This window comes from Megalops cyprinoides, chromosome 24 (assembly GCF_013368585.1).
Source record: "Megalops cyprinoides isolate fMegCyp1 chromosome 24, fMegCyp1.pri, whole genome shotgun sequence".
In the NCBI taxonomy this organism is placed as follows: domain Eukaryota; kingdom Metazoa; phylum Chordata; class Actinopteri; order Elopiformes; family Megalopidae; genus Megalops; species Megalops cyprinoides.
Window position 1 is genome coordinate 9,683,808 of NC_050606.1, and position 18,901 is coordinate 9,702,708.

At 49.0% G+C, this 18,901-nt stretch overlaps 1 protein-coding gene across 3 annotated transcripts in view; it reads left to right on the plus strand.

Moving 5' to 3' along the window:
• LOC118771444 (enhancer of polycomb homolog 1-like) overlaps positions 1 to 18,269 on the plus strand; it is a 34,808-nt gene extending 16,539 nt beyond the window's left edge. For 2 of the 3 annotated variants that reach the window (XM_036519451.1, XM_036519450.1), the window contains exons 2-14: positions 4,395 to 4,554; positions 9,095 to 9,240; positions 10,137 to 10,343; positions 10,680 to 10,828; positions 11,813 to 11,966; positions 12,455 to 12,619; positions 12,752 to 12,841; positions 13,162 to 13,310; positions 13,731 to 14,086; positions 16,639 to 16,757; positions 17,111 to 17,252; positions 17,365 to 17,743; positions 18,196 to 18,269. In XM_036519451.1, coding sequence (XP_036375344.1) covers positions 4,455 to 4,554; positions 9,095 to 9,240; positions 10,137 to 10,343; positions 10,680 to 10,828; positions 11,813 to 11,966; positions 12,455 to 12,619; positions 12,752 to 12,841; positions 13,162 to 13,310; positions 13,731 to 14,086; positions 16,639 to 16,757; positions 17,111 to 17,252; positions 17,365 to 17,743; positions 18,196 to 18,268 — 2,229 coding nt within the window. In that variant the 5' untranslated portion in view covers positions 4,395 to 4,454 and the 3' untranslated portion in view covers position 18,269. Of the gene's footprint in view, positions 1 to 4,394; positions 4,555 to 9,094; positions 9,241 to 10,136; positions 10,344 to 10,679; positions 10,829 to 11,812; positions 11,967 to 12,454; positions 12,620 to 12,751; positions 12,842 to 13,161; positions 13,311 to 13,730; positions 14,087 to 16,594; positions 16,758 to 17,110; positions 17,253 to 17,364; positions 17,744 to 18,195 lie in introns of all 3 variants that reach the window. The other variant, XM_036519452.1, reaches the window with a different exon arrangement.
• The last annotated feature ends 632 nt before the right edge of the window (positions 18,270 to 18,901 follow it).

Consider the following 18,901-nt stretch of genomic DNA (forward strand, 5'->3'; position numbering starts at 1 on the left):
GCTCAGCCTGCTCGTGCTGTCTCTCAGGGAGGGTAATCGTTTCACCGTGTACCTTGGCTGGATCCACTTTGGGATTATTTGAAAGGGAGGCATGGTTCCAGCTTTCAGCCCAAGGTTACTTAGTGTCACAGGATTGCACTTGATGACTTGGAAGCGTGACAAAAAACACAGGACTGTTCCTCTTACATCCCTTGGAATGGCGTTAGCCCGCCCCTGCGTGCCAGTGTGGTCTACTTTTGAATCACGCATAGCAGCGTGGTACATGGGTTTGATGCATTTCCTGTTTTGGATCATGGTGTTCATTCTGTCCTTTATCCAGTTGGCATTTTTTCCCCCCAGCTCTTTCAGTTCCACAAGTCGCTTTCCAGCGAGTGTGTCTTGTATTAGCTGGGACAGACATTTCTGGTTAGAGGAGAGGTATTCAGTTAGTGACTGGTGTAGTGCATTGCAGTGTCATTTGCCTGTATTTCCTAATTTCCCAAATTGCCTTTACTGAATTTTAAATGAATGCTTTGGGTCCTGTACTTCAGGTTGGACACCAGACTATTCATCGTGGAATGTGCGTATTTAATGGCAAGTCAGAGCAGGGTGGTCTTTTCCGACACTAAATGTGGCTGAAACACATCAGTCACATGTATGCAGAGCTTTTTCCGTCAGTTTCATTCTTCCACAGGGGTGTAAATGCATAAATCACTTTCATGGTTTCCATCTTGTGTGAGCGCTGATGTAGCATCGCTGGCCTTTCCGGCCTGCGCATGTGGGGGAATTCAGCTGGGCAGTCCGGGGAGGTGTGGAGTTCAGCCTGCCAGCTAACCCCTGCGCTGAAGCCGCAGCGGGATCGGGCCGCGCTGACCGCCCGCCAGCGGCACCGTGCCCACGTCTGAGACCCGAGGCCTCGGAACCGCGGCGCTGAACAGACCCGCAGCCTCACGCAGCTCTCTGTGGCGGGAGCAGGTGCTTAATTACCCTGGGGAAGAGAAATCCCTCACTGTCACGAGTGGGGATTTTTTTGGCGTGTGTTTAGAGCTGAGGATTAAAATGCCTAATTATGTGATTTTGCTTTGCGGTGTGCTTGTCCTCAGTGGTTTCTTTCTTTGGCTGTTCCACAGCCTCCATTCGGACGCTCAGCCCGCCTCATACCACAGTATTGTGTCCCATATGTTACAGTAATAACTTGTGGCTTTGGAACACTTGGGTTGTCTGTTCAGCTTTGCTGCTTGCACCTTTTCTGTAGGATAAGTAGGATAAATGTGGTAAATGTATACGAATGGAAGCTTAAGAGTCCAAGCCCTTTGGCCCTGGTTAGATCCCAGCTGTGTCATCAGGTAACTGGGAGCCCAGATTGGCCTCGTTTCGCCAGGGTGGGGGGGGGGTATAACAGCAGGGTCCCCTTGTGTCACTGCTTACATACATCCTTTCACTTGTTGCGTGACTCTGAGCTGCTCAGCGAGTCTAGATACATCTGTCTTTGTGCTCCATTCGGTGTCTGCTCTCCTGGTGCACTGTGGGATTAGTAGTGTGAAAAAGAGCTGTAGTTGGCACACTGATGTACCATTGCCAGTTTAGTGTAGACAGTTAGTAATTCCAGACATTGCATTCCAAACAGTGGCTGTAGGCATACAAAAGGGCAAAGAGTCTTCCAGTGGTAAAGCTGTATTCCATCGCCGGATGGTACTTTCAGACTAAAACCAGTACGTTCAGGAAGTCACCGGTTTGAGTTCCGTTAATGTTAATAAATACAGGCACTGCACCTCATTGAGCTCCAGGGAACAATTCACAGCTGAAGGCTTCATAAATAATGGAACTGTTGGTTTTTAAAAAAGGTCCAATTCTTTAAGAAACTGGCATTTAAATTGAGGCATTTGCTTAATCCTTGCAGGGCTAGCCATTTAAATTTATTTTTGCAGATAGGGGAATTAAGTTTGACTGGCATCTTATCCAATAGAGTTTGAGATTTGTTTCAAGCGGGTACCTATTTTCTCACACGTGGAAATGGCAGAGTAGGCGTGATGGGCAGTGTGGGGGGGTTTCCGTGCTCTGCTTCCATAAATGCGTCCCTGTGTCTGCGGCCTCCATGCAGTGGACAGCCTTTGGGGCAGCAGTGTGGCAGAGAGGTGAAGAAGCAGGACTCGTAACTGAAAGGTTGCCAGTTCGATTCCCCACCGGGGCACTGCTGCTGTATCTCTTGGGCAAGGTACTTAACCCACAGCTGCCTCAGGAAATATCCAGCTGCATAAATGGATAACGTTCTAAAAACCTGTAACTGATGTAAGTCGCTCTGGATAAGAGTGCCTGCTAAATGACAATAATGTAAATGTGAAAGGAAAGTGAGATAGGAAGAGGAGCTGAGCTCCCATGCTTAGTTGTTAAAATGTATGTAAAGCTGTAATGGGATGAGGTGTTGTCATGGTGAGGGTAAGAGATGCCTTTATGTGCTCCCTCCTGCAGTTCTCCCATCACTCAATCCCCACGTCAGCCCGCCGTCTGCTTGTGCTCCCATCCATTGTCATCTTATCTCGGCAAACATAAGAACAGCACGGTAAATGACCATGTCGATACATAGACAACAAATGGGATTCGTTTAGCCTTCACGGCAGTCGTTCCACAATTGTGATGAAACAGTCAGGAAAGTATGAGTTTAAGAATGTAGAGAGAGCAGCTTCATGGCGCTTTCTTAGTCGTGGTGGTAAATGTTAGGGCTCTGCGCCGTTTGTGATTTTGCTTGAAGCACAGCTCAGCTTTTCTTTGTCTCACAAGAAGCCAACTTTCATTTCAGCTGGCAGGATAGTTTTAACACCACATACCTCTGCAAAGCGTTCAAGGCTGACGAGAGGTCAGAAGGGTTTAAAACCAGATTGAACAGCCTTGTGTGTGAGCAAAACTGACATTGGTGAAATCCGTCGGTCTTTCTCGCTAAGTGGCTTGATGTCATTTAGTATCAGGGCTTAGCAATGTCAGCGTGTGTGGTATTGCTAACATATAGCCTTGCTAGACTGTAATTTTAGCCTGCTGCTAAAAGTCATTAGTGGCTGTGATTTCCTGCCAAGAGCAGCCGCAAGCAGGCATCTCTGTAGACAGATGTTTTGAAAGTAACGTGTCTGGAAAAGTACTTCCCTTCGATGTTCCATCTTCAGAGTAGTCCAGTCTCGCAGGAATTGCAACAAACGAGTATTTGAAGGTCATACTTTTGTCCTCAAAACATCACTGAAAGTAAATGCGGGAGAGTGCTTCTGAGAACCCTGGGATAGGTCTGGAATGATTGTGTAGTCTTGCTTGTGATAGTAATCTTGTCTGTAGGATTACAGTGGTGGAGAATGGACAGCATCACAGATATTCACAGGTCACTTTAACCACTGTTTATTGTGCCATCATTTAAGTAACAGTAACGAGGCATCTCTTAATTTAAAATATGAGCTCTCTCCTATTTCGTGACAGCTAATGTAGAAGTGGAAAATTGCAAATATATTCCTGTTATGGAAATCAATTGTAGTGACTAATTTTTGGTCATTCAGTAGTGGGTAGCTCATTGAAGGTAATAACGTAATTAAAAGTATATTGGTGTTGATTCTTTTCCATTACATTTGCAGATAATCTTCCCCAGAGAGGCTTGCGTAGCTAGCAAATTTTACATGTTATCCATGTGTACAGCAGGATCTCTACCGAGGCAGTTCAGGTTAAGTATCTTGCTGGGGGTACAACAGCAGGGTTTATCTGGGAATCGACATGACTGCCATTGAGTTACAAGGCCTGCTTCTTACTACTGCTCCACACTGCTGCCAGTATTCTGTGCTCTCATGTTACTGACAGTTGAAGCAGTATATTTTCTAGTTAAAATTTCTAGTTAGAATTGCTGTGCAAACCCAAAAGTCACATGACTGAGTCAAGCACAGAGCAACTTTGTACCGGCGTGCCCGTGTATTGCTGTTTGTTTTAAGGCGGTTATGTCACAAGCAAGTGGTTTTAAATTTGACTTCCATGCTGTTTAAGGCCTTGCTGGTGCTCTGACTGCCTGTTAGAGTTCATAAACCTTGGATTGTGTAGAGAAGACAAGCCTTCGCCCAGCGATGTCCTGGGCTGTAAAAATTCCTCTTCAGTCACTGTTAAAGCAATTAGATTTGACAGAGCAGAAACCTGGGGCTTTTCAATGGGTGCTACAGCATTACCGAAAGCTGGCTGCCTTTATTTTCCTCTCTGCTTTGAGCTAGTTTTATTGCCAGAGACCCTCTGATTTTACCGGCAGCCCTGGCTTCGATTAAAGCATTACTCAAAACCAGACTGTTTATAGTGCATGTGTCTGTGTGTGTGTGTCTCTGTCTGTGTGTGTGTCTGCATGCATGTGTGTGTGTCTGTGTTGTGTTTCCTAACGCCTTTTCCCCCTGTCTCCTTTCCTGCAGGAACACCATCTCCAGCGGGCCATCTCGGCACAGCAGGTTTATGGAGAGAAGCGGGATAACATGGTCATCCCCGTTCCGGAGGCAGAAAGCAACATCGCCTACTATGAGTCTCTGTACCCCGGGGAGTTCAAGATGCCAAAGCAGCTCACTCACATACAGCGTGAGTTCCGCCTGGAGGACACCTCTCTGCACCTGTGTCTCCCTCAGAGCTGGAGACAGGGCTCTAATGCATGCTAAACCATGGGTTTAAAACCTGCAGCCAGTCTCCTGAACAGACATTTACAGCAAGGATGGATGGGCTGTGTTATAGCCAGCATTACAGTCAGTATTAAGCATCTATAGGTATCCGGATTCTCCCTGCATTGCTTTCATGCACATCGATTGCAAACAGTTATTCTTTTATGAACCTTTAGCCTTAGCTATGACAAGTTGTATTTAAAATGTACGTGGTTATTTTTAGCGTTTTTTTTTTTTTTGTAACCCGATTGCTCAACAAATCTGAAATGGTTCTTTGCAGTCTATAGGAATTTGCATTTGAATGGTACTGCAGTGGATAGTGCTGTGTGCTGCATCCTTAGATTGCATATGTGGTTAGGGGGGAAAATGGGAGAATGATTGTTTTCGCGCACCTGATTCCCTAATGACATGCTCGAGCAGCAGTGAAGTCGGGGTAGGCAATTACACGCTCATTCCCTGCGATGGGTCTCCGGCAAAATTGGCTTCGGAGATGCAGGGGGAAATCCAAAAGAATACAGCTTCGGACCAGCGTGGCCCGGCAGCACCGCGGGCCCGTCGAGCCAGATTGGCCTATTATGTTAGCGATCATTGAGGGATCGGAGTTGCGGAGGGGCAGCCGGTGGTGAAATTGCTGCGTGTGCAGTAGCTATTTTCTCCGTTCCACTGGGTGCGTTTCCAGTTGCGTAATACCCCGCGTGTTGCAGGATGCACAAGTTGCTGACCTGGTGCGCGCGGCCTGACACACTAATGGATCCGCAGTTATCTGGAACCGCTGGCTTGACTTGGAGCATAAAACCCCACACTATCTGAATACTGTAACGGTTGACTTTTTTTTAATGGTTTCTGTTCCCTTTTAATCAGTGAAAGCCGTTATACAGCTTTGTGCAATCACGTGTGTGCAAAAGCTACATTTATCACGTTCACCGTTGTTAGCAATACATGAACTCAAGTTTTCAAATCGGTCTCGGTTCATTGGATATTATTGTTTGTTTGATGGATGCCTTTCATCTGCAGCCATTTTAAAAGGCCATTATGGCAACATGTTAAAACCGTTACAGGTGAAACTGGCTGTAAGAACATCAGTGCGGCCAGTAACACAGCGATTGAGCATCGGCGTACAGCAGTTATTGTTGTGTACTCATAGTATTAGATTATTCCACAGAGCAATATACATAACTCATAAAGTGCACCTCCGGTCTAATGAAAAGCTATTAGAGCTGATGTGCATAATGCCAAACGGTGATCTTAAAGAGCAGAATGACCTTGCAGAATAACCCATGTGCTCATGATGCCTGATTTAAGAGCTAGCATAGACTATATTGGGTGTTAGAATGTGTCACTATATTGCACTCAGGGTTTGGAGTGGTCAGGCGGTGGTGTCTGGTTGTAGGGTTCTTCCAGGGTGTGTGATCCTGGGATAAGCATGAGTGGTAGCCTCGTGTGCAGGTTGGGAAACTGAGAGAGAAGTTGTGCGGTCTGTTGGCAGTTTGGACGACACGGTTCTGCTTAAAGGACGCTGTGCTCTCTGCAGAGCAGTCTGCGCATGGTGCAAAAAAAAAAAAGTAAAATTAATGCAAATGGAATTTTGTGACTGTGCTGATTGGGGTCCAAATTGCAAGTGAAACCTTTCGTATCTTTCCAAGGAGAAGCGGCGGAAGCAGCGTGTCAGCACAGGCGTTTGCTGTTTCGTGCACATTCGCGGGCCTGCAGTATGAATTTCTCTGAATCCACCCGCTGAGGCGGTTGTTCAGCGGATTGTCTGCTGTATGCGAAGGTTCAGTGTTAATTAGCAGCACGAGGCTATTCCCGGTAGGACTGCAGCGTCTGCAGGCTTTAATTCTGTGTTCTGCATACAAGTCATGGTGAAAGGTGCCGAACCGCCGCCCAGCTTGAGAGTTTGAATAGGTCTCAGGCTGTGCCCCGGCCTGTCCAGCAGGGAGCCCGTGAGTTGGTTGGAGGTGGTGTCGTCTTTAACATGTACGTCTCCCCCTGACTGACTGCTGGACAGAGCAGTCTCCTGCTAAGGGAGCAGAGAGTGGGCAGAGTGCAGGTCGTCCCTGTAATCACAGTGTAGCGTTGTGGTAAGGAGCAGGGCTCGTAACCAAATGGTTGCTGGTTCGATTCCCCACCAGGACACTGCCGCTGTATGCTTGGGCAAGGTATTTAACCCGCACTTGAGTCTGTAAATATCCAGCTGTGTGAATGGATAACATGTAAAAATTTTAATCTATGTAAGTCACTCTGCGTAAGAGCGTCTGCTAAATGACAATGTAATGTAATCCCCTTTCTGCTCTGGAGTTGGAGGTCCTATCCCTGTGGAAATACTCTTTGTAAAAGACACACCTCCTAGACTCCACAGCCAATGGGAAATGAGATGGCATTCCCGATGTGGAAGTTCAAGTTCAGTCTGTGCGTTTGGTTTGAAATGAACTAGTAATGAAGCCTGCCATCCTCAAAGAGAATATTCTTGGGCGTACATCAAATATAGGCACTGTGGAGTCTAGTGGCTAATTTGTCAGTGTGCATTGATTTTGATGAAATTGAAAGTGGGTGTAGATGCTGTCTGGAAAGGCCTTGACTGATTTGATGTGTGAAGTCAGCGGGGGTCACAGCTGGGCCACTATGCCTTGAAACTGTTGCCTTTGCTGACACATTGAAAACAGCAAAATGTAGCAGGAATCTTAAACTCGGTTACAAAGGAAAGATTTAGCATTGCAAGCATTACATTTGACTTCCACTGGGTTTTAAATGTTATCATACAAATTTATGACACACGAAACAGATTCACTGCTCCCTGCTGTCTATTTGATTGTTTCTCATTTGCTTTTTTTTGTTTTTTGGCTGGATGTTTTCGTCTTCAGTGTCAGGGAAGTGCTTTATCAGTTACTTTCACAAGTATTTTATTTTACTATTTTCACAACGTCATGCCCATCTGCTGTGTATTCTTGCAGCTAGCTTACTCAGTATTATTTCTACCACCTCACTGCCAAGTAGATGATACGCTTAAATGTAATTTTTCTACGTTCCAGTGCATCAGTTTGATATTTTGACATTATTGTAATTTTCGCGGGGCTTGTTAATATGTTACGTTACAGGTAGATATGAGACAGTGGTGTGCCCTGGTGCAGGTGCGTTGATATCCCAGAGTTTGTTTTTAATTTTTCATGGACACGTAGAACACATACAGTGTCTGAAGTTAACATCTCACTAACTCACAGGTGCAGGTAGGTTTCCTTTGGAGGGTTAAAGTTGCAGGGCTGGTAGCCATTGTAGTGATCACAACCAACTAGGCTATTCAGGAGAGCCCTTGTATAACCCAACATGTCTGAATGCATGCCCCTTTCCATCCTATTCCTGTGGGTTTTGTTTGTTTTTTCACTGTAAGGACTCCTTGTAGGGACCAGTGTCACTCACCATTTGTGAAATCTCATTTTTGTCATTGCTTCATTTTGGCTGGTAATATCTGTCAGGCAGGTGAATTTTTTCATCTACCAGCCACCTTGGCCATTGGACCAAAAGGAGTAATTTTAGAGCCGGCATACATGGCTGTCAGTTCTGCTATTGAACCTGGGCCTAGTGCTCAAGCTATTCTCCCATGCTCTGCTTGGCTTTCTTGGCTGTGGATATTACATAACCACCGAGCTAGTCCCACATTTTGGAAAAAAGAAAAGCTTGGTCACAGTAAGTATTTTGCTGACTAAGTTGAACTTCTGCTTCTACCCGTTTTCAGCCTTGTAGTGGCTTGTCACTGATCAGTTGGAGTAGCACAGATAACCACCTTTCCCCAAAACAATTTTTATTTCCTATTTCCTCATGTTTGAGTTCAGCTTGCTTACTCCCTGCTGCTCTCTGATTGGCTCAGCAGTTAAGGGCGTGCTCATGATTCCAGATGTGACAGTTTGATGCTTTTTCACACTGTACCCTCAGTGAGATAATTTCAGGACTCCTCATGCCATCACTGATACTATCAGATGTTTACACCCTGGGGTAGGAAACAGTGAACGCTTGACTTGGAATCCCAAGATTGGAGGACTTCTGATTCATTACACACTTCATTAATAAACTGGATTGCATCCCTTGTAGAGCAGAAATGAACAAATTACATTTGTCTCTAGCTTTCTGGTGATTTGTACTATTCAGTCAACAATGAATTTGTTGCAGAACATGGAAATTTGGTATCATTTTTAATTAATCGTGTGTTTGTAGGTGAACTGTTAAAGTGATGGATTGTATGTTTTCTGTTGTAAAGCCATAGAATAAGCAAATTGGGATACATTTATTGAGAAATGATGTCATTGCTCAGATGTCTTTCTGGAGTAAATGCAGAACAGAATATGCAGTCTGCAGCACAGCGAGGGTTGGCTAGAATGTCCTCTAACCCCTCACAGTGGACATACAGTAACTCTTAACTTATTTCCATACATTAATTTATTTCCGCCCGACTGTGTCTGTGTGTGTCACAGCTTTCAGTCTGGACACGGAGCAGCCGGACTACGACCTGGACTCGGAGGACGACGCGTTTCTGAATAAGCTGAAGAAGAAGATGGAGATCAGCCCTCTGCAGTTCGAGGAGATGATCGACCGCCTGGAGAAGGGCAGCGGGCAGCAGGTAGCGGCAGCCCCCCCGCCCCCCCATCGCCTCGGAAGGCAGCCGCGGGATCCGCTAACCGAACGCGACGGCGACCCGCCGAACGTGCCTGATTTTAACAGCCTTAATTAGTCCCCCCAAGGGTCACTTAATCAGAGCGGCACAGATACCCACCGCACTCAAGCGGGGGCGGTAATTCAATCCCAACACCAGGCCCTCGCCGCGGCTCACTGCTTCCCGCCTGTCTGCGCGCAGCCGCTCGGCAGCTCTAATTAGATAAAGTGGAGTAATGCCGTGGCCGTCGGCGTCGTTAATATCGCACAATTGACTCCTCTGTCTGCGCCAGTCCGATCCGACAGTGGAGAGAGGTCCTCAGGCGCGAGCGCTGTGCTCTGGTGCTCTTCGCCGCAGTGGAGTATAACGCGCTTCCCCGTCGCGGGAAGCAGCTCACTTACGGCAAAGAGAATTAAACGCACGCCGGAGATGAGAGGAGCGTTCGCCCCGTCAGGTCAATAATGATTACTTGAAGCGGTGTTCAAGCGCTTGACAATCGGCAGAATGTGAATAAAAATCTAGTTATTCTTTCATCAGTTTCGTAGAGGAGAGACAGAAAACAGTGCATGCTGGGAGAGAAAATTCCCTGTTTTTCTCTGCGTGAAAATGAGTGACAGCAGGTCTCTTTGCAGCGAGTCCCTGTTTATAGCACTGATGTTTCATTGTACATGCAGGGTGCCATTTGCATATTCGTTCTTGTAGGCTGTATAATATCTGGTATCAAATTATAGAGCCAGTGTGTACAGAGCCAGTGTATTCCACCTGTTAGCAGCGCGGAGGGGGAACCCCTGGCTGTTTTTGGTGGGGGGGTGTCTGTGTGTGAGGGCGCCCCGGTGAGCCCCATTCTGCCCCCCCCCCTGCAGATGGTGACCCTGCAGGAGGCCAAGCTGCTGCTGAAGGAGGACGACGAGCTGATCCGGGAGGTGTTCGAGTACTGGGCCCGCAAGCGCAAGAGCTGCAAGGGCGCCTCGCTCATCCCCACCGTCAAGCAGGAGAAGCGGGACGGCTCCAGCACCAGCGACCCCTACGTCGCCTTCCGCAGGAGGACCGAGAAGATGCAGACGCGCAAGGTAGCCGCGCCGCCGCTGGGGCGCTGCGTTTCATTAAAACGCAGTGCAGTTAAAAACCAGGCTGCTCCCTGGCCCCTCTCTGTGGAGTGTGTGTGTGTGTGTGTGTGTGTGTGAGAGAGAGAGAGACTGTGGCTGTGTGTATGTGTGAGAGACTGTGTGTGTGTGTGAGAGACTGTGGGTTTGGGGTAACTGCGATCAAGGGCAATAGGAGCAGTGTGTAACTTTGCTTTGTGGGTGACTGAGGGCATTGGGTTGCGGTGTGTAACTTCGCTGTGTGTATGACGAAGGCGATTTGTAACTTTGCTGTGTGTAACTTTGCCGTGCCTTTGTCTCCAGAACCGTAAGAACGACGAGGCGTCGTACGAGAAGATGCTGAAGCTTCGCAGGGACCTGAGCCGGGCCGTCACCATCCTGGAGATGATCAAGCGCAGGGAGAAGAGCAAGAGGGAGCTACTGCACCTCACGCTGGAGATCATGGAGAAGAGGTGAGTCTCCGAATCAGATGACTCCTCAAGCGAAATGAGTCATCTCACCAAACGAAAATGAATCTCTCCCTCATATGTGAAGAGAGGAATCTAATACTCCCAGTAGGGTAAGATGTGAAGCATTGCTCATTAAACTGCTAGGCCAAAATATGCTCATTAAACTGCTAGGCCAAAGGATGAACTGATATCGTTAGAACACTCCATTTAGGTTAACACCTGGTTGTGGACTGGTGTGATTCGAGCATAGACAGTCCTCTGGGTTAAAAATAGGACGCGCTTCTGAACATCTTGGGTGTGTCTCCAGGAAGTAAGTGGGCTGGAGTGGTGGTTTCGAAAGGTCTCGGGTATGAAACCATAGCAACATCTTCATTGTACTTGAGCTTGGTTCTTCCTGTGTAACCTTGAAGATGCGGTAGTTATTGTAGTAAAAATCTGACTTAATGTAAATTAAATCTATTTTTTTTCTAATTAAATCCTATTTTTTTAACTTAGGAACACAGGCTAATTTGCTTTCAGCAGCTTTTCTTTTTGGCTTAAATACGGTGTCATGTATAAGTACATATGCAGTGTGTTGAGGTGTGTTCTGTGAGACTGTATAGAACCTTATTGTGATGCGGTCATGTTAAGATGATTTTTTTTTTTTTAAGCATCTTAGTAAAGTCTCTGGGTGCAAATGCCCTTAATGAGATCATTTATTAAAATTATACAATGCAGTGAGTATGTAATAAACACTTGATTTAAATGCATTCCCTTTGTACAGTTAAAGTAATTCTGACAGTGTAGTTGTTTTTCCCCCTGAATTGCTCAGTATCTGTCCCTAGGATCCCAGTAGAACCTAGTTAGATTTGCGTGTAGTGGTATAAGTACACTACACTACACATGGTCCAGAAACCATGTTAAATTAAATTAAAACCTGCTTGTGTATGGGTGTACTGGCTGCCTCGCAGGCTGGTGTTAGCATGGCCTTTCCCCCCGCTGTTTCAGGTACAGCATGGCAGACTTCGGCGGGGAGATCATGGCGGAGGTGCTGGCCCAGAGAGCGCTGGTGAAGCCGCTGTACACAGTTCCCATCATCCCGCTGCCCAGCAGCCACTACAGGCACCAGGAACACATGGAGCTGAAGGACTACAAACCTAAGGTACAAACCCAGCCCCCACTGGCGGCTGCTCAGAGGGAGAGGGTGAATACTTTGGTACGGGTCCTGGTTTGATTCCTCGCTGGGATACAGGTGATGTAAAGTGCTTCACTCAGTGCTGCCTAAGTAAATGCCAGCTGTGTTAATGGATCGCATGTAGGAATTGTAACCTGTGTAAGTCGCTCTGGATAAGAGCGTCTGCTAAGCAACTTGGACAGCCTGAGAAATGAATAGGCAGCAGGTGTGTCCAGTGCGGAGATCTGGAGAGAGTGGTGACTATCTCACGCCATCATTTTAGTCATATACATCTCATTTAAAAGCTGCTCCACCCTCATGCGCTTCCTTTGAGATGTTTTGCGGTCAGATGTGAAAGTAAGAATGTGAGGATGTGGAGCAGCGCTGGCTTCCCGCTGTCTGCTAAATGAAGAAACGAAGCCAGACGAGCACCTGCGCGATCTAACGCGTGTGTGTGTTGCCTTCCCCCTCCGCAGCCGGAGAAGACGGAGGCGGTCCGGACGAAGAGGAAGTACGAAAAGAAGCCCAAAGCGGCGCCGCTGTCCGCCTCGGCGCCCCTGCAGTCGGGGCCCTCCGTCTTCAACGCCAAGGACCTAAACCAGTACGACTTCCCCAGCTCGGACGACGAGCCCTTCTCCCAGGTGGGTGACACGGCCCTCGCTGCGGAGCGGGACCCCCCCAGCCCTGGCCAGTGTGTAACCTCCCCCCTGTCCCCTCTGTCTCACCCCCCCCCCCCCCCCCCCCCCCCCCCCCCCCCCCCCCCCCCCCGGCAGATGCTGTCCGGATCCTCGGAAGCGGAGGAAGAGGGCGACCCCGATGGTCCTTTTGCTTTCCGGCGGAAGGCGGGCTGTCAGTATTATGCTGTAAGTGCCACCCCCCGTTCCCAGTTCATCCTTACTGTCAAATTTCATTTTCGCATCGTGTGTCTTGATGGGGCGGCAGTGTAGCATAGTAGTGAAGGAGCAGGACTCGTAACCAAGAAGTTGCCAGTTTGATTCCTCACAGGGGCACTGCCGCTGTACCCTTGGGCAAGGTACTTAACCCACAGTTGCCTCAGTAAACGTCCAGGTGGATAAATGGATAACATTGTAAAAACCTGTAATTGATAGGAGCGTCTGCTAAATGCCTGTAATGTAATGTCATGCCCCTCACTCTCTCTCTGTCTCCCCCTCTGCTCCGGCAGTCTCGGTTGGACCAAAGTGGTGGTTGGCCTTGGTGCGGTCCTTCAGAGGGCGGCCTGGGAGACGTGCGCTACCGATACTGCCTCACCACCCTGACCGTTCCCCGCCGCTGCGTGGGGTTGGCACGGCGACGCGTCGGGCGAGGGGGCAGGTGAGTGACAGCCGAACCAGGAACCGTCCGATTCCATCCAAGCCGCTGAGAGCGCATCCCTCACCCTCAGTTGGAGTGAGTGAACCAGGCGGGACGGCCTGTAAGCATCACGTCTTACTCAGCAGAGACCAGGGTCTGTTTCCTGGCCTCTTCGGGGGAAAGCAGTCCAAAGAGCGCCGTGTGCCGTTCCGCCGGGTGCTTTTGGAAGTGAATCAGCAGGAACGGTCACCGGGTTCACGGGCAATTTAAGACATAAACGCCACACAGCGGCTCCACATATGGCTTTACAGAGAGCATTATAGGATTAGACATGCTCTCGTAATGTGGAAAGCGAATCCGTACACAGATTGATTTCAGCGCCTGTGTGTGCGTGCGTGCGCGTGCGTGCGTACGGATAACGCTCCCCCCCTCCTCCCGCAGGGTGTTGCTGGACAGAGCGTACTCCGACTCCGACAGCGCGTTTCATGGGCTGGATCCGGAAACGCCTGCCTCCTCCCCTCGCTCGCCAGCGGACAAGTTCGCCAGTACCTCAGAAACAAATACCTCGGACAGAAACCCCTCTCCGGACCTCAGCCAGATACTATTGAACATTAAGTCGTGTCGATGGAGACATTTCAGGCCGCGGACGCTACCACTACACGACCCCGAGAGCGCCGACACCTACTCCAGGAGACTGCACAGGGGCCTGGGCCGGGTCTCCTCCGCCCATCCCGGGACGCAAACCAGCGGTACCTCTTCCCAAAACCGGAGCGGCGCCGGCTCCGCACCCGTTGCCGGTGAGTCAGACCCCCACACCCCCTGCGTGGTGCGGGGCGGGGAACATTTGTGCTTACCCTTTAAATTTCAGCATCCCCAGGTTTGTTTTTCTGGCAGAAGCTAAAGGGATCTTAAATGCAGACAGAATTAGAATGGTAGAGGGTGTTTGAAGAGTGTAATTGGAAAACGTTTCCAAGCATGAAATTTGGCATTACTGCGTTTCATTGATTTGAGCCCCACCACACCCCCTCCTTTGCCTTGCTTTTGTGCTGTAGATTGACCTCCTGAGAATTGGATTCATTTTGATTTTTGTTTTATTTTTATTTTCCTTTTGGTGGGAGTTACAAAGCCCTGAAAGGCCCGGTCAGATTTTATTGGAACGATGGCGGCATCTGAATGGCGGTATTGACCTGTTTTTGCATTCATGCGGCGTTGTGTTTTCCCTGACTGGGAGAGTCAATTAAAATGTGTTTTTTTTTTTTTTTAAACAAATTCATAAGATGCATGAGATTTGTCAGGGTGAGTGGCTGTTGAGATGCCCTCCTGAATGTGAAATAAACAGAAGCTTTGTGCCTGGAGTCCTTTGAGAGGCAAGTGAGTAACTGAGCTGGACGGCATTATGCCGTCTCTGTGGGTGTCACGCTTCAGAGAGGTTTTTATAGTTTAACTCTTCGCAAACCCTGCTACTGCAATAGCATGTATGTGCAGGTGGAGCTTTTTTAATACCCTGCTAAGATGCTTTTAAGCAAAATGTCAGGAAATTGATTTGTCTGGAGTCAGTTTGACCTTGCTAGTGCAAGTGTGTTTTTCTCACTGCATTTGTGAAATACCCTCCCTGTATCTCTGCTTTCAGATGTCAGAAACTGCACGATTGTTTTTGTGTGGGGCTGGTACAATTACTGCACATCGTCAGCTAGGGTGTGAGGTTTTCTGCGCATGTGTTAGGATGCTGGACTCATTCGGTTACAGCTGTTAAGACGCTGTTATCAGATTCTTTTAAATGCCAGGAATTTGATTTGCCTGAAATCGTTTAGACCTTACCAATGCAAGTAGCATTGCTCGCCGCATTTATTTCAGGGGTCAGAGAAACTGCATGATTGTTTTGTACAGGCCTGGCATAATTATCCCAGGTTGTCATAGTTAGGGTAAGAGGTTTTGTGCGTATGCACGGGTTAGGACACGGTATTGACGGCTGTAGTTGTAACGATGGCACACTAGTGCTTGTTGCGGTGGCTGCGGTTGCTCTCATTGGATCCCGGGTCTGTGCTCCCTGGGGGGGGGGGGGTGCGCTGCGAGGCGAGGCTCAGGTCCTCTCGGTGTCACAAGGCAATTTCGGGACTGAGATTGGAGACCGGGCCGAGCCGTGACCCGTTCGGGTCCGAGAGGGGAAACTGTCCGGTCGCATCGACGCGGCCGAAGCCCCAGCGCGGCTCCCCCTGGTCTCGTGGTGATGAGATTGCAGGATCGATACGCCAGCGGCTCTCCCCCTCCTGAGCCGCTATGGATCTCGTGTGTTTTGTTTTTTTTATTCCCCCCCCCCCCTCCAGCTGCTCTCCAGCCAGTGCATTTACGCTAAATCCATACGCTGCTCTCAAGCCCAGCGGTAGTGCTCTCGGGGCCGGCTCTACCCGCTGCACTGAAAACAGCATCCCGAGAACGCTTTTCCCCGCGACCGGCTTCCCCTGTCGCATCCAGCCTCCTGGGGTTTCAGCAGCTCAGCTTAATCTCAGTGAAACAGCCCCTTATCATTGAGGCACTTGGAGGTTTTGAATGGGTGGCGTCGAGGCGGAACGAGAAATGCTTCTAATATCAGTTATTTAATTGTTTGTGCAGGCTACAAACAAGAGGTGTAAAAAGTTGCGTGCAAATAGCATTTTGTAACACGGTAGCTGAGGAGATCAGTAGACCCTTGTTTGAATCACTCAGTCCTACACAAATAACCAGTAAGAAACTCACTGGTTATTCTGTGTAGGACTGAGAGTTTTAAACAAGGGTCTGAGCTGCGTATTCAAAAGTATTTTGGAACTAACTTTTCAAAAAAAGCCAGACTGAATGTTAACTAATGTCAGATTTCCACTGTAAAAAATTCAGTACATAGTATGTTCTGCACAAGTTGAGTCTTACAGGGCTAATGAGAGCTCCATAATTAATGGTACTGAAAAATGCATGGTATGTCTTGCGCAGTCCTCCCCAGCGTACATTTTTCTGAGGAAAACAACAGGATCCGCTTTCACCAGATTGGCCGCCTGTACAAGTCGTGCTTGGGTTTGTTCTGGCATTGTTCGAGCCAGTCCGCATAAGCGTGAGGGAGAAGCTGTAATTCTTACACATCCATGAGAAATGAAGGGTAGGGTTGCACGTCGGGCCTCTGTGGACTCGGTGCAAAGGGCAGCGGTTTGACTGAAACGGGCACAGATGAGATCGCTGGCGGAGTAGCGCGCATCGCTCCTGGTTTCATCGCAGCTGCTTCGAGGCTGAAGCTGGCTGCGTGAGGCTCCGGCACGCCCGCGCTGCAGGCCGCAGGGCAGCACGCTGCCCCTGTCTGACGCCTTTCCGTCTGCCCCCTTCGCAGCATTCACCGCCGAGCAGTACCAGCAGCACCAGGAGCACCTGGCCCTGATGCAGAAGCAGCAGCTGGAGCAGATCCAGCTCCAGCAGGCCAACAATGTGTCTGCGGCCGGCAGCACCCAGGTCAGTGATCCCCTGATGCGCGCTCAACCCCTGCTCCACTATAACGAAGGGACGCCTTTGTGTAGTATAGTGGTAAGGAGCAGGGCTTGTAACTGAATGGCTTCGGGTTCAGTTCACCCACTGGGGCACTGCTGTTGTACCCTTAGGCAAGGTGCTTAACCCACAGTTGCCTCAGTAAATATCTACCTGTGTAAATGGATAACGTAAAAAATTGTAATGTTATGTAAGTGGCTCTGGATCTTTGTGCTGCTAGTTTGGCAGAGTGTATTACACGCCGATGGCTGGTCAGTGAGGGTGGACAGGAGGATTGACTACTTGAAGTTGACCCCCCTCGTGTCTCTGTCCCTCCCCAGGGTTTGGTATCAAAGACGTTAGATTCTGTCAGCGCCCAGTTCGCCGCCTCTGCCTTGGTAACGACCGACCAGCTGATGGCGTTCAAAGCCAAGGAGGAGGTGGTGCTGGGAATCGGAGTCAATGGCATCCTTCAGGCCTCAGGTGAGACGACGCGGCTTCTGGAACTCCCCTTTGGCTGTTACATCAGTGACAGCGTTGGAGATGGTGTCGGTTACCGTAGCAACCTAAGCTTTGCATCCGGGTTTTCTTGCAGGAGTATACAAGGGCTTACACCTCACTAGCACTGCACCCGCTGCACTTGTTCCCACGAGCCAGTCTACCGCGACGACGGCCGTGGGCTCCACCTTCCTCCAGCCCTCCAACAACGCCGCCGCGCAGACCCCCGGCCCCCGCGGCGCGCCCGCTCACCACGGGAGCGCCGCCAACTCCACTACTCAGGTCCTGATCGGGAGCAACATTCGTCTGAGTGTGCCCTCGGCAGGAGGCTCCGTGAACTCCATCGCCACGCTCAACGCACGGCACATACCCAGGACTTTAACCGCGGTCCCCCCGTCTGCCTTAAAGCTGGCCGCCACTACAAACTGTCAGATTCCCAAGGTCACCGCCTCGTCCTCCATGGACCTGGTGCCGAGGTGAGAGCGTGAGCGAGCGGTCCGGGGGGGGTTCCGGGTGTGCAGGGCGGTGGGGGGCGGCAGCGTAGCATGGTGGTAAGGTGCGGGGCTTGTAGCCAGAAGGTTGCTGGCTCGATTCCCTGCTGGGGCACTGCTGCTGTAGTTAACTCAGAATCGCTTGAGTAAATATCCAGCTGTATAATTGGACAACAGGTAAGAATTATAACATAAGTCGCTCTGGATAAGAGTGTCTGTTAAATGATGTAATGAGGCAGTGTGTACATGGTTTTGTACAGTCATAGAGGGCAGGTCCCATGGCTGTATCCTGCTTAGTAAACCGCACATGAAGACAGGATTGAGCTGTAATTCAACACCGGGATTAGAATGCAAGGCAATTGGCTAGTATTTAGAATGGGGGCGTGTTGTCAAAAGGTCCAACCGTGTGATGCCTGTCCGTTTTGTCTCCCCCGCAGGGAAAACCACGATCAAGACAAGCCAGCGCTGAACAGTATAGCGGACAATACAGTGGCCATGGAAGTCACGTAGTGTCCGGGGTGGGGGGGTGTGGGGGGGGGGGGGACGTCTGCGCGGAAGCTCCGCCCGGGTGCTATGCATCGTAGCATTGTGAATGCAGGGGACAGCGGAATGCGGCACGTTGTGTTTCCATGGCAACTGTTGGGACTTAATTGCAATGCTCATCTCTCGTGCTTTTTTTTTCATTTCTTTGTTACTGTTAATAAGAGGTATCAACATGTGTAAATTATGAATATGGCAATTATATGTACAGTACTGCATATTTGTAATACCCTTGTATATATGTTACTTGAATACAGAAACTGTTCATTTGTGATGTTTTGCACTTGGGAAAAAAAAATGAAAAAAAAAAACTGCAACTGGTGAGAGTGAGATGTGAGAGTTGTATAGCGGAGATATGTCATCACATCATGTGCATGGCGCAGAACCTGCTGTTTTATGTATTTATTGTGCTGTGTTTACAGTTTTTTTGTACACTGTACCTTCATTGGTTCCTGTGCTGTAGTAAATGTTAGGTAGCTATGGACTCCTCGGTATTTTGTATATTGTGAACATAACTAGGTTCCCTCTCGGGTCCCAGAGTGTTCGGTGTATCATGTGGAAATAATGGTGACATAAATACAGAATTCGGGGGCGGGGGGAGGG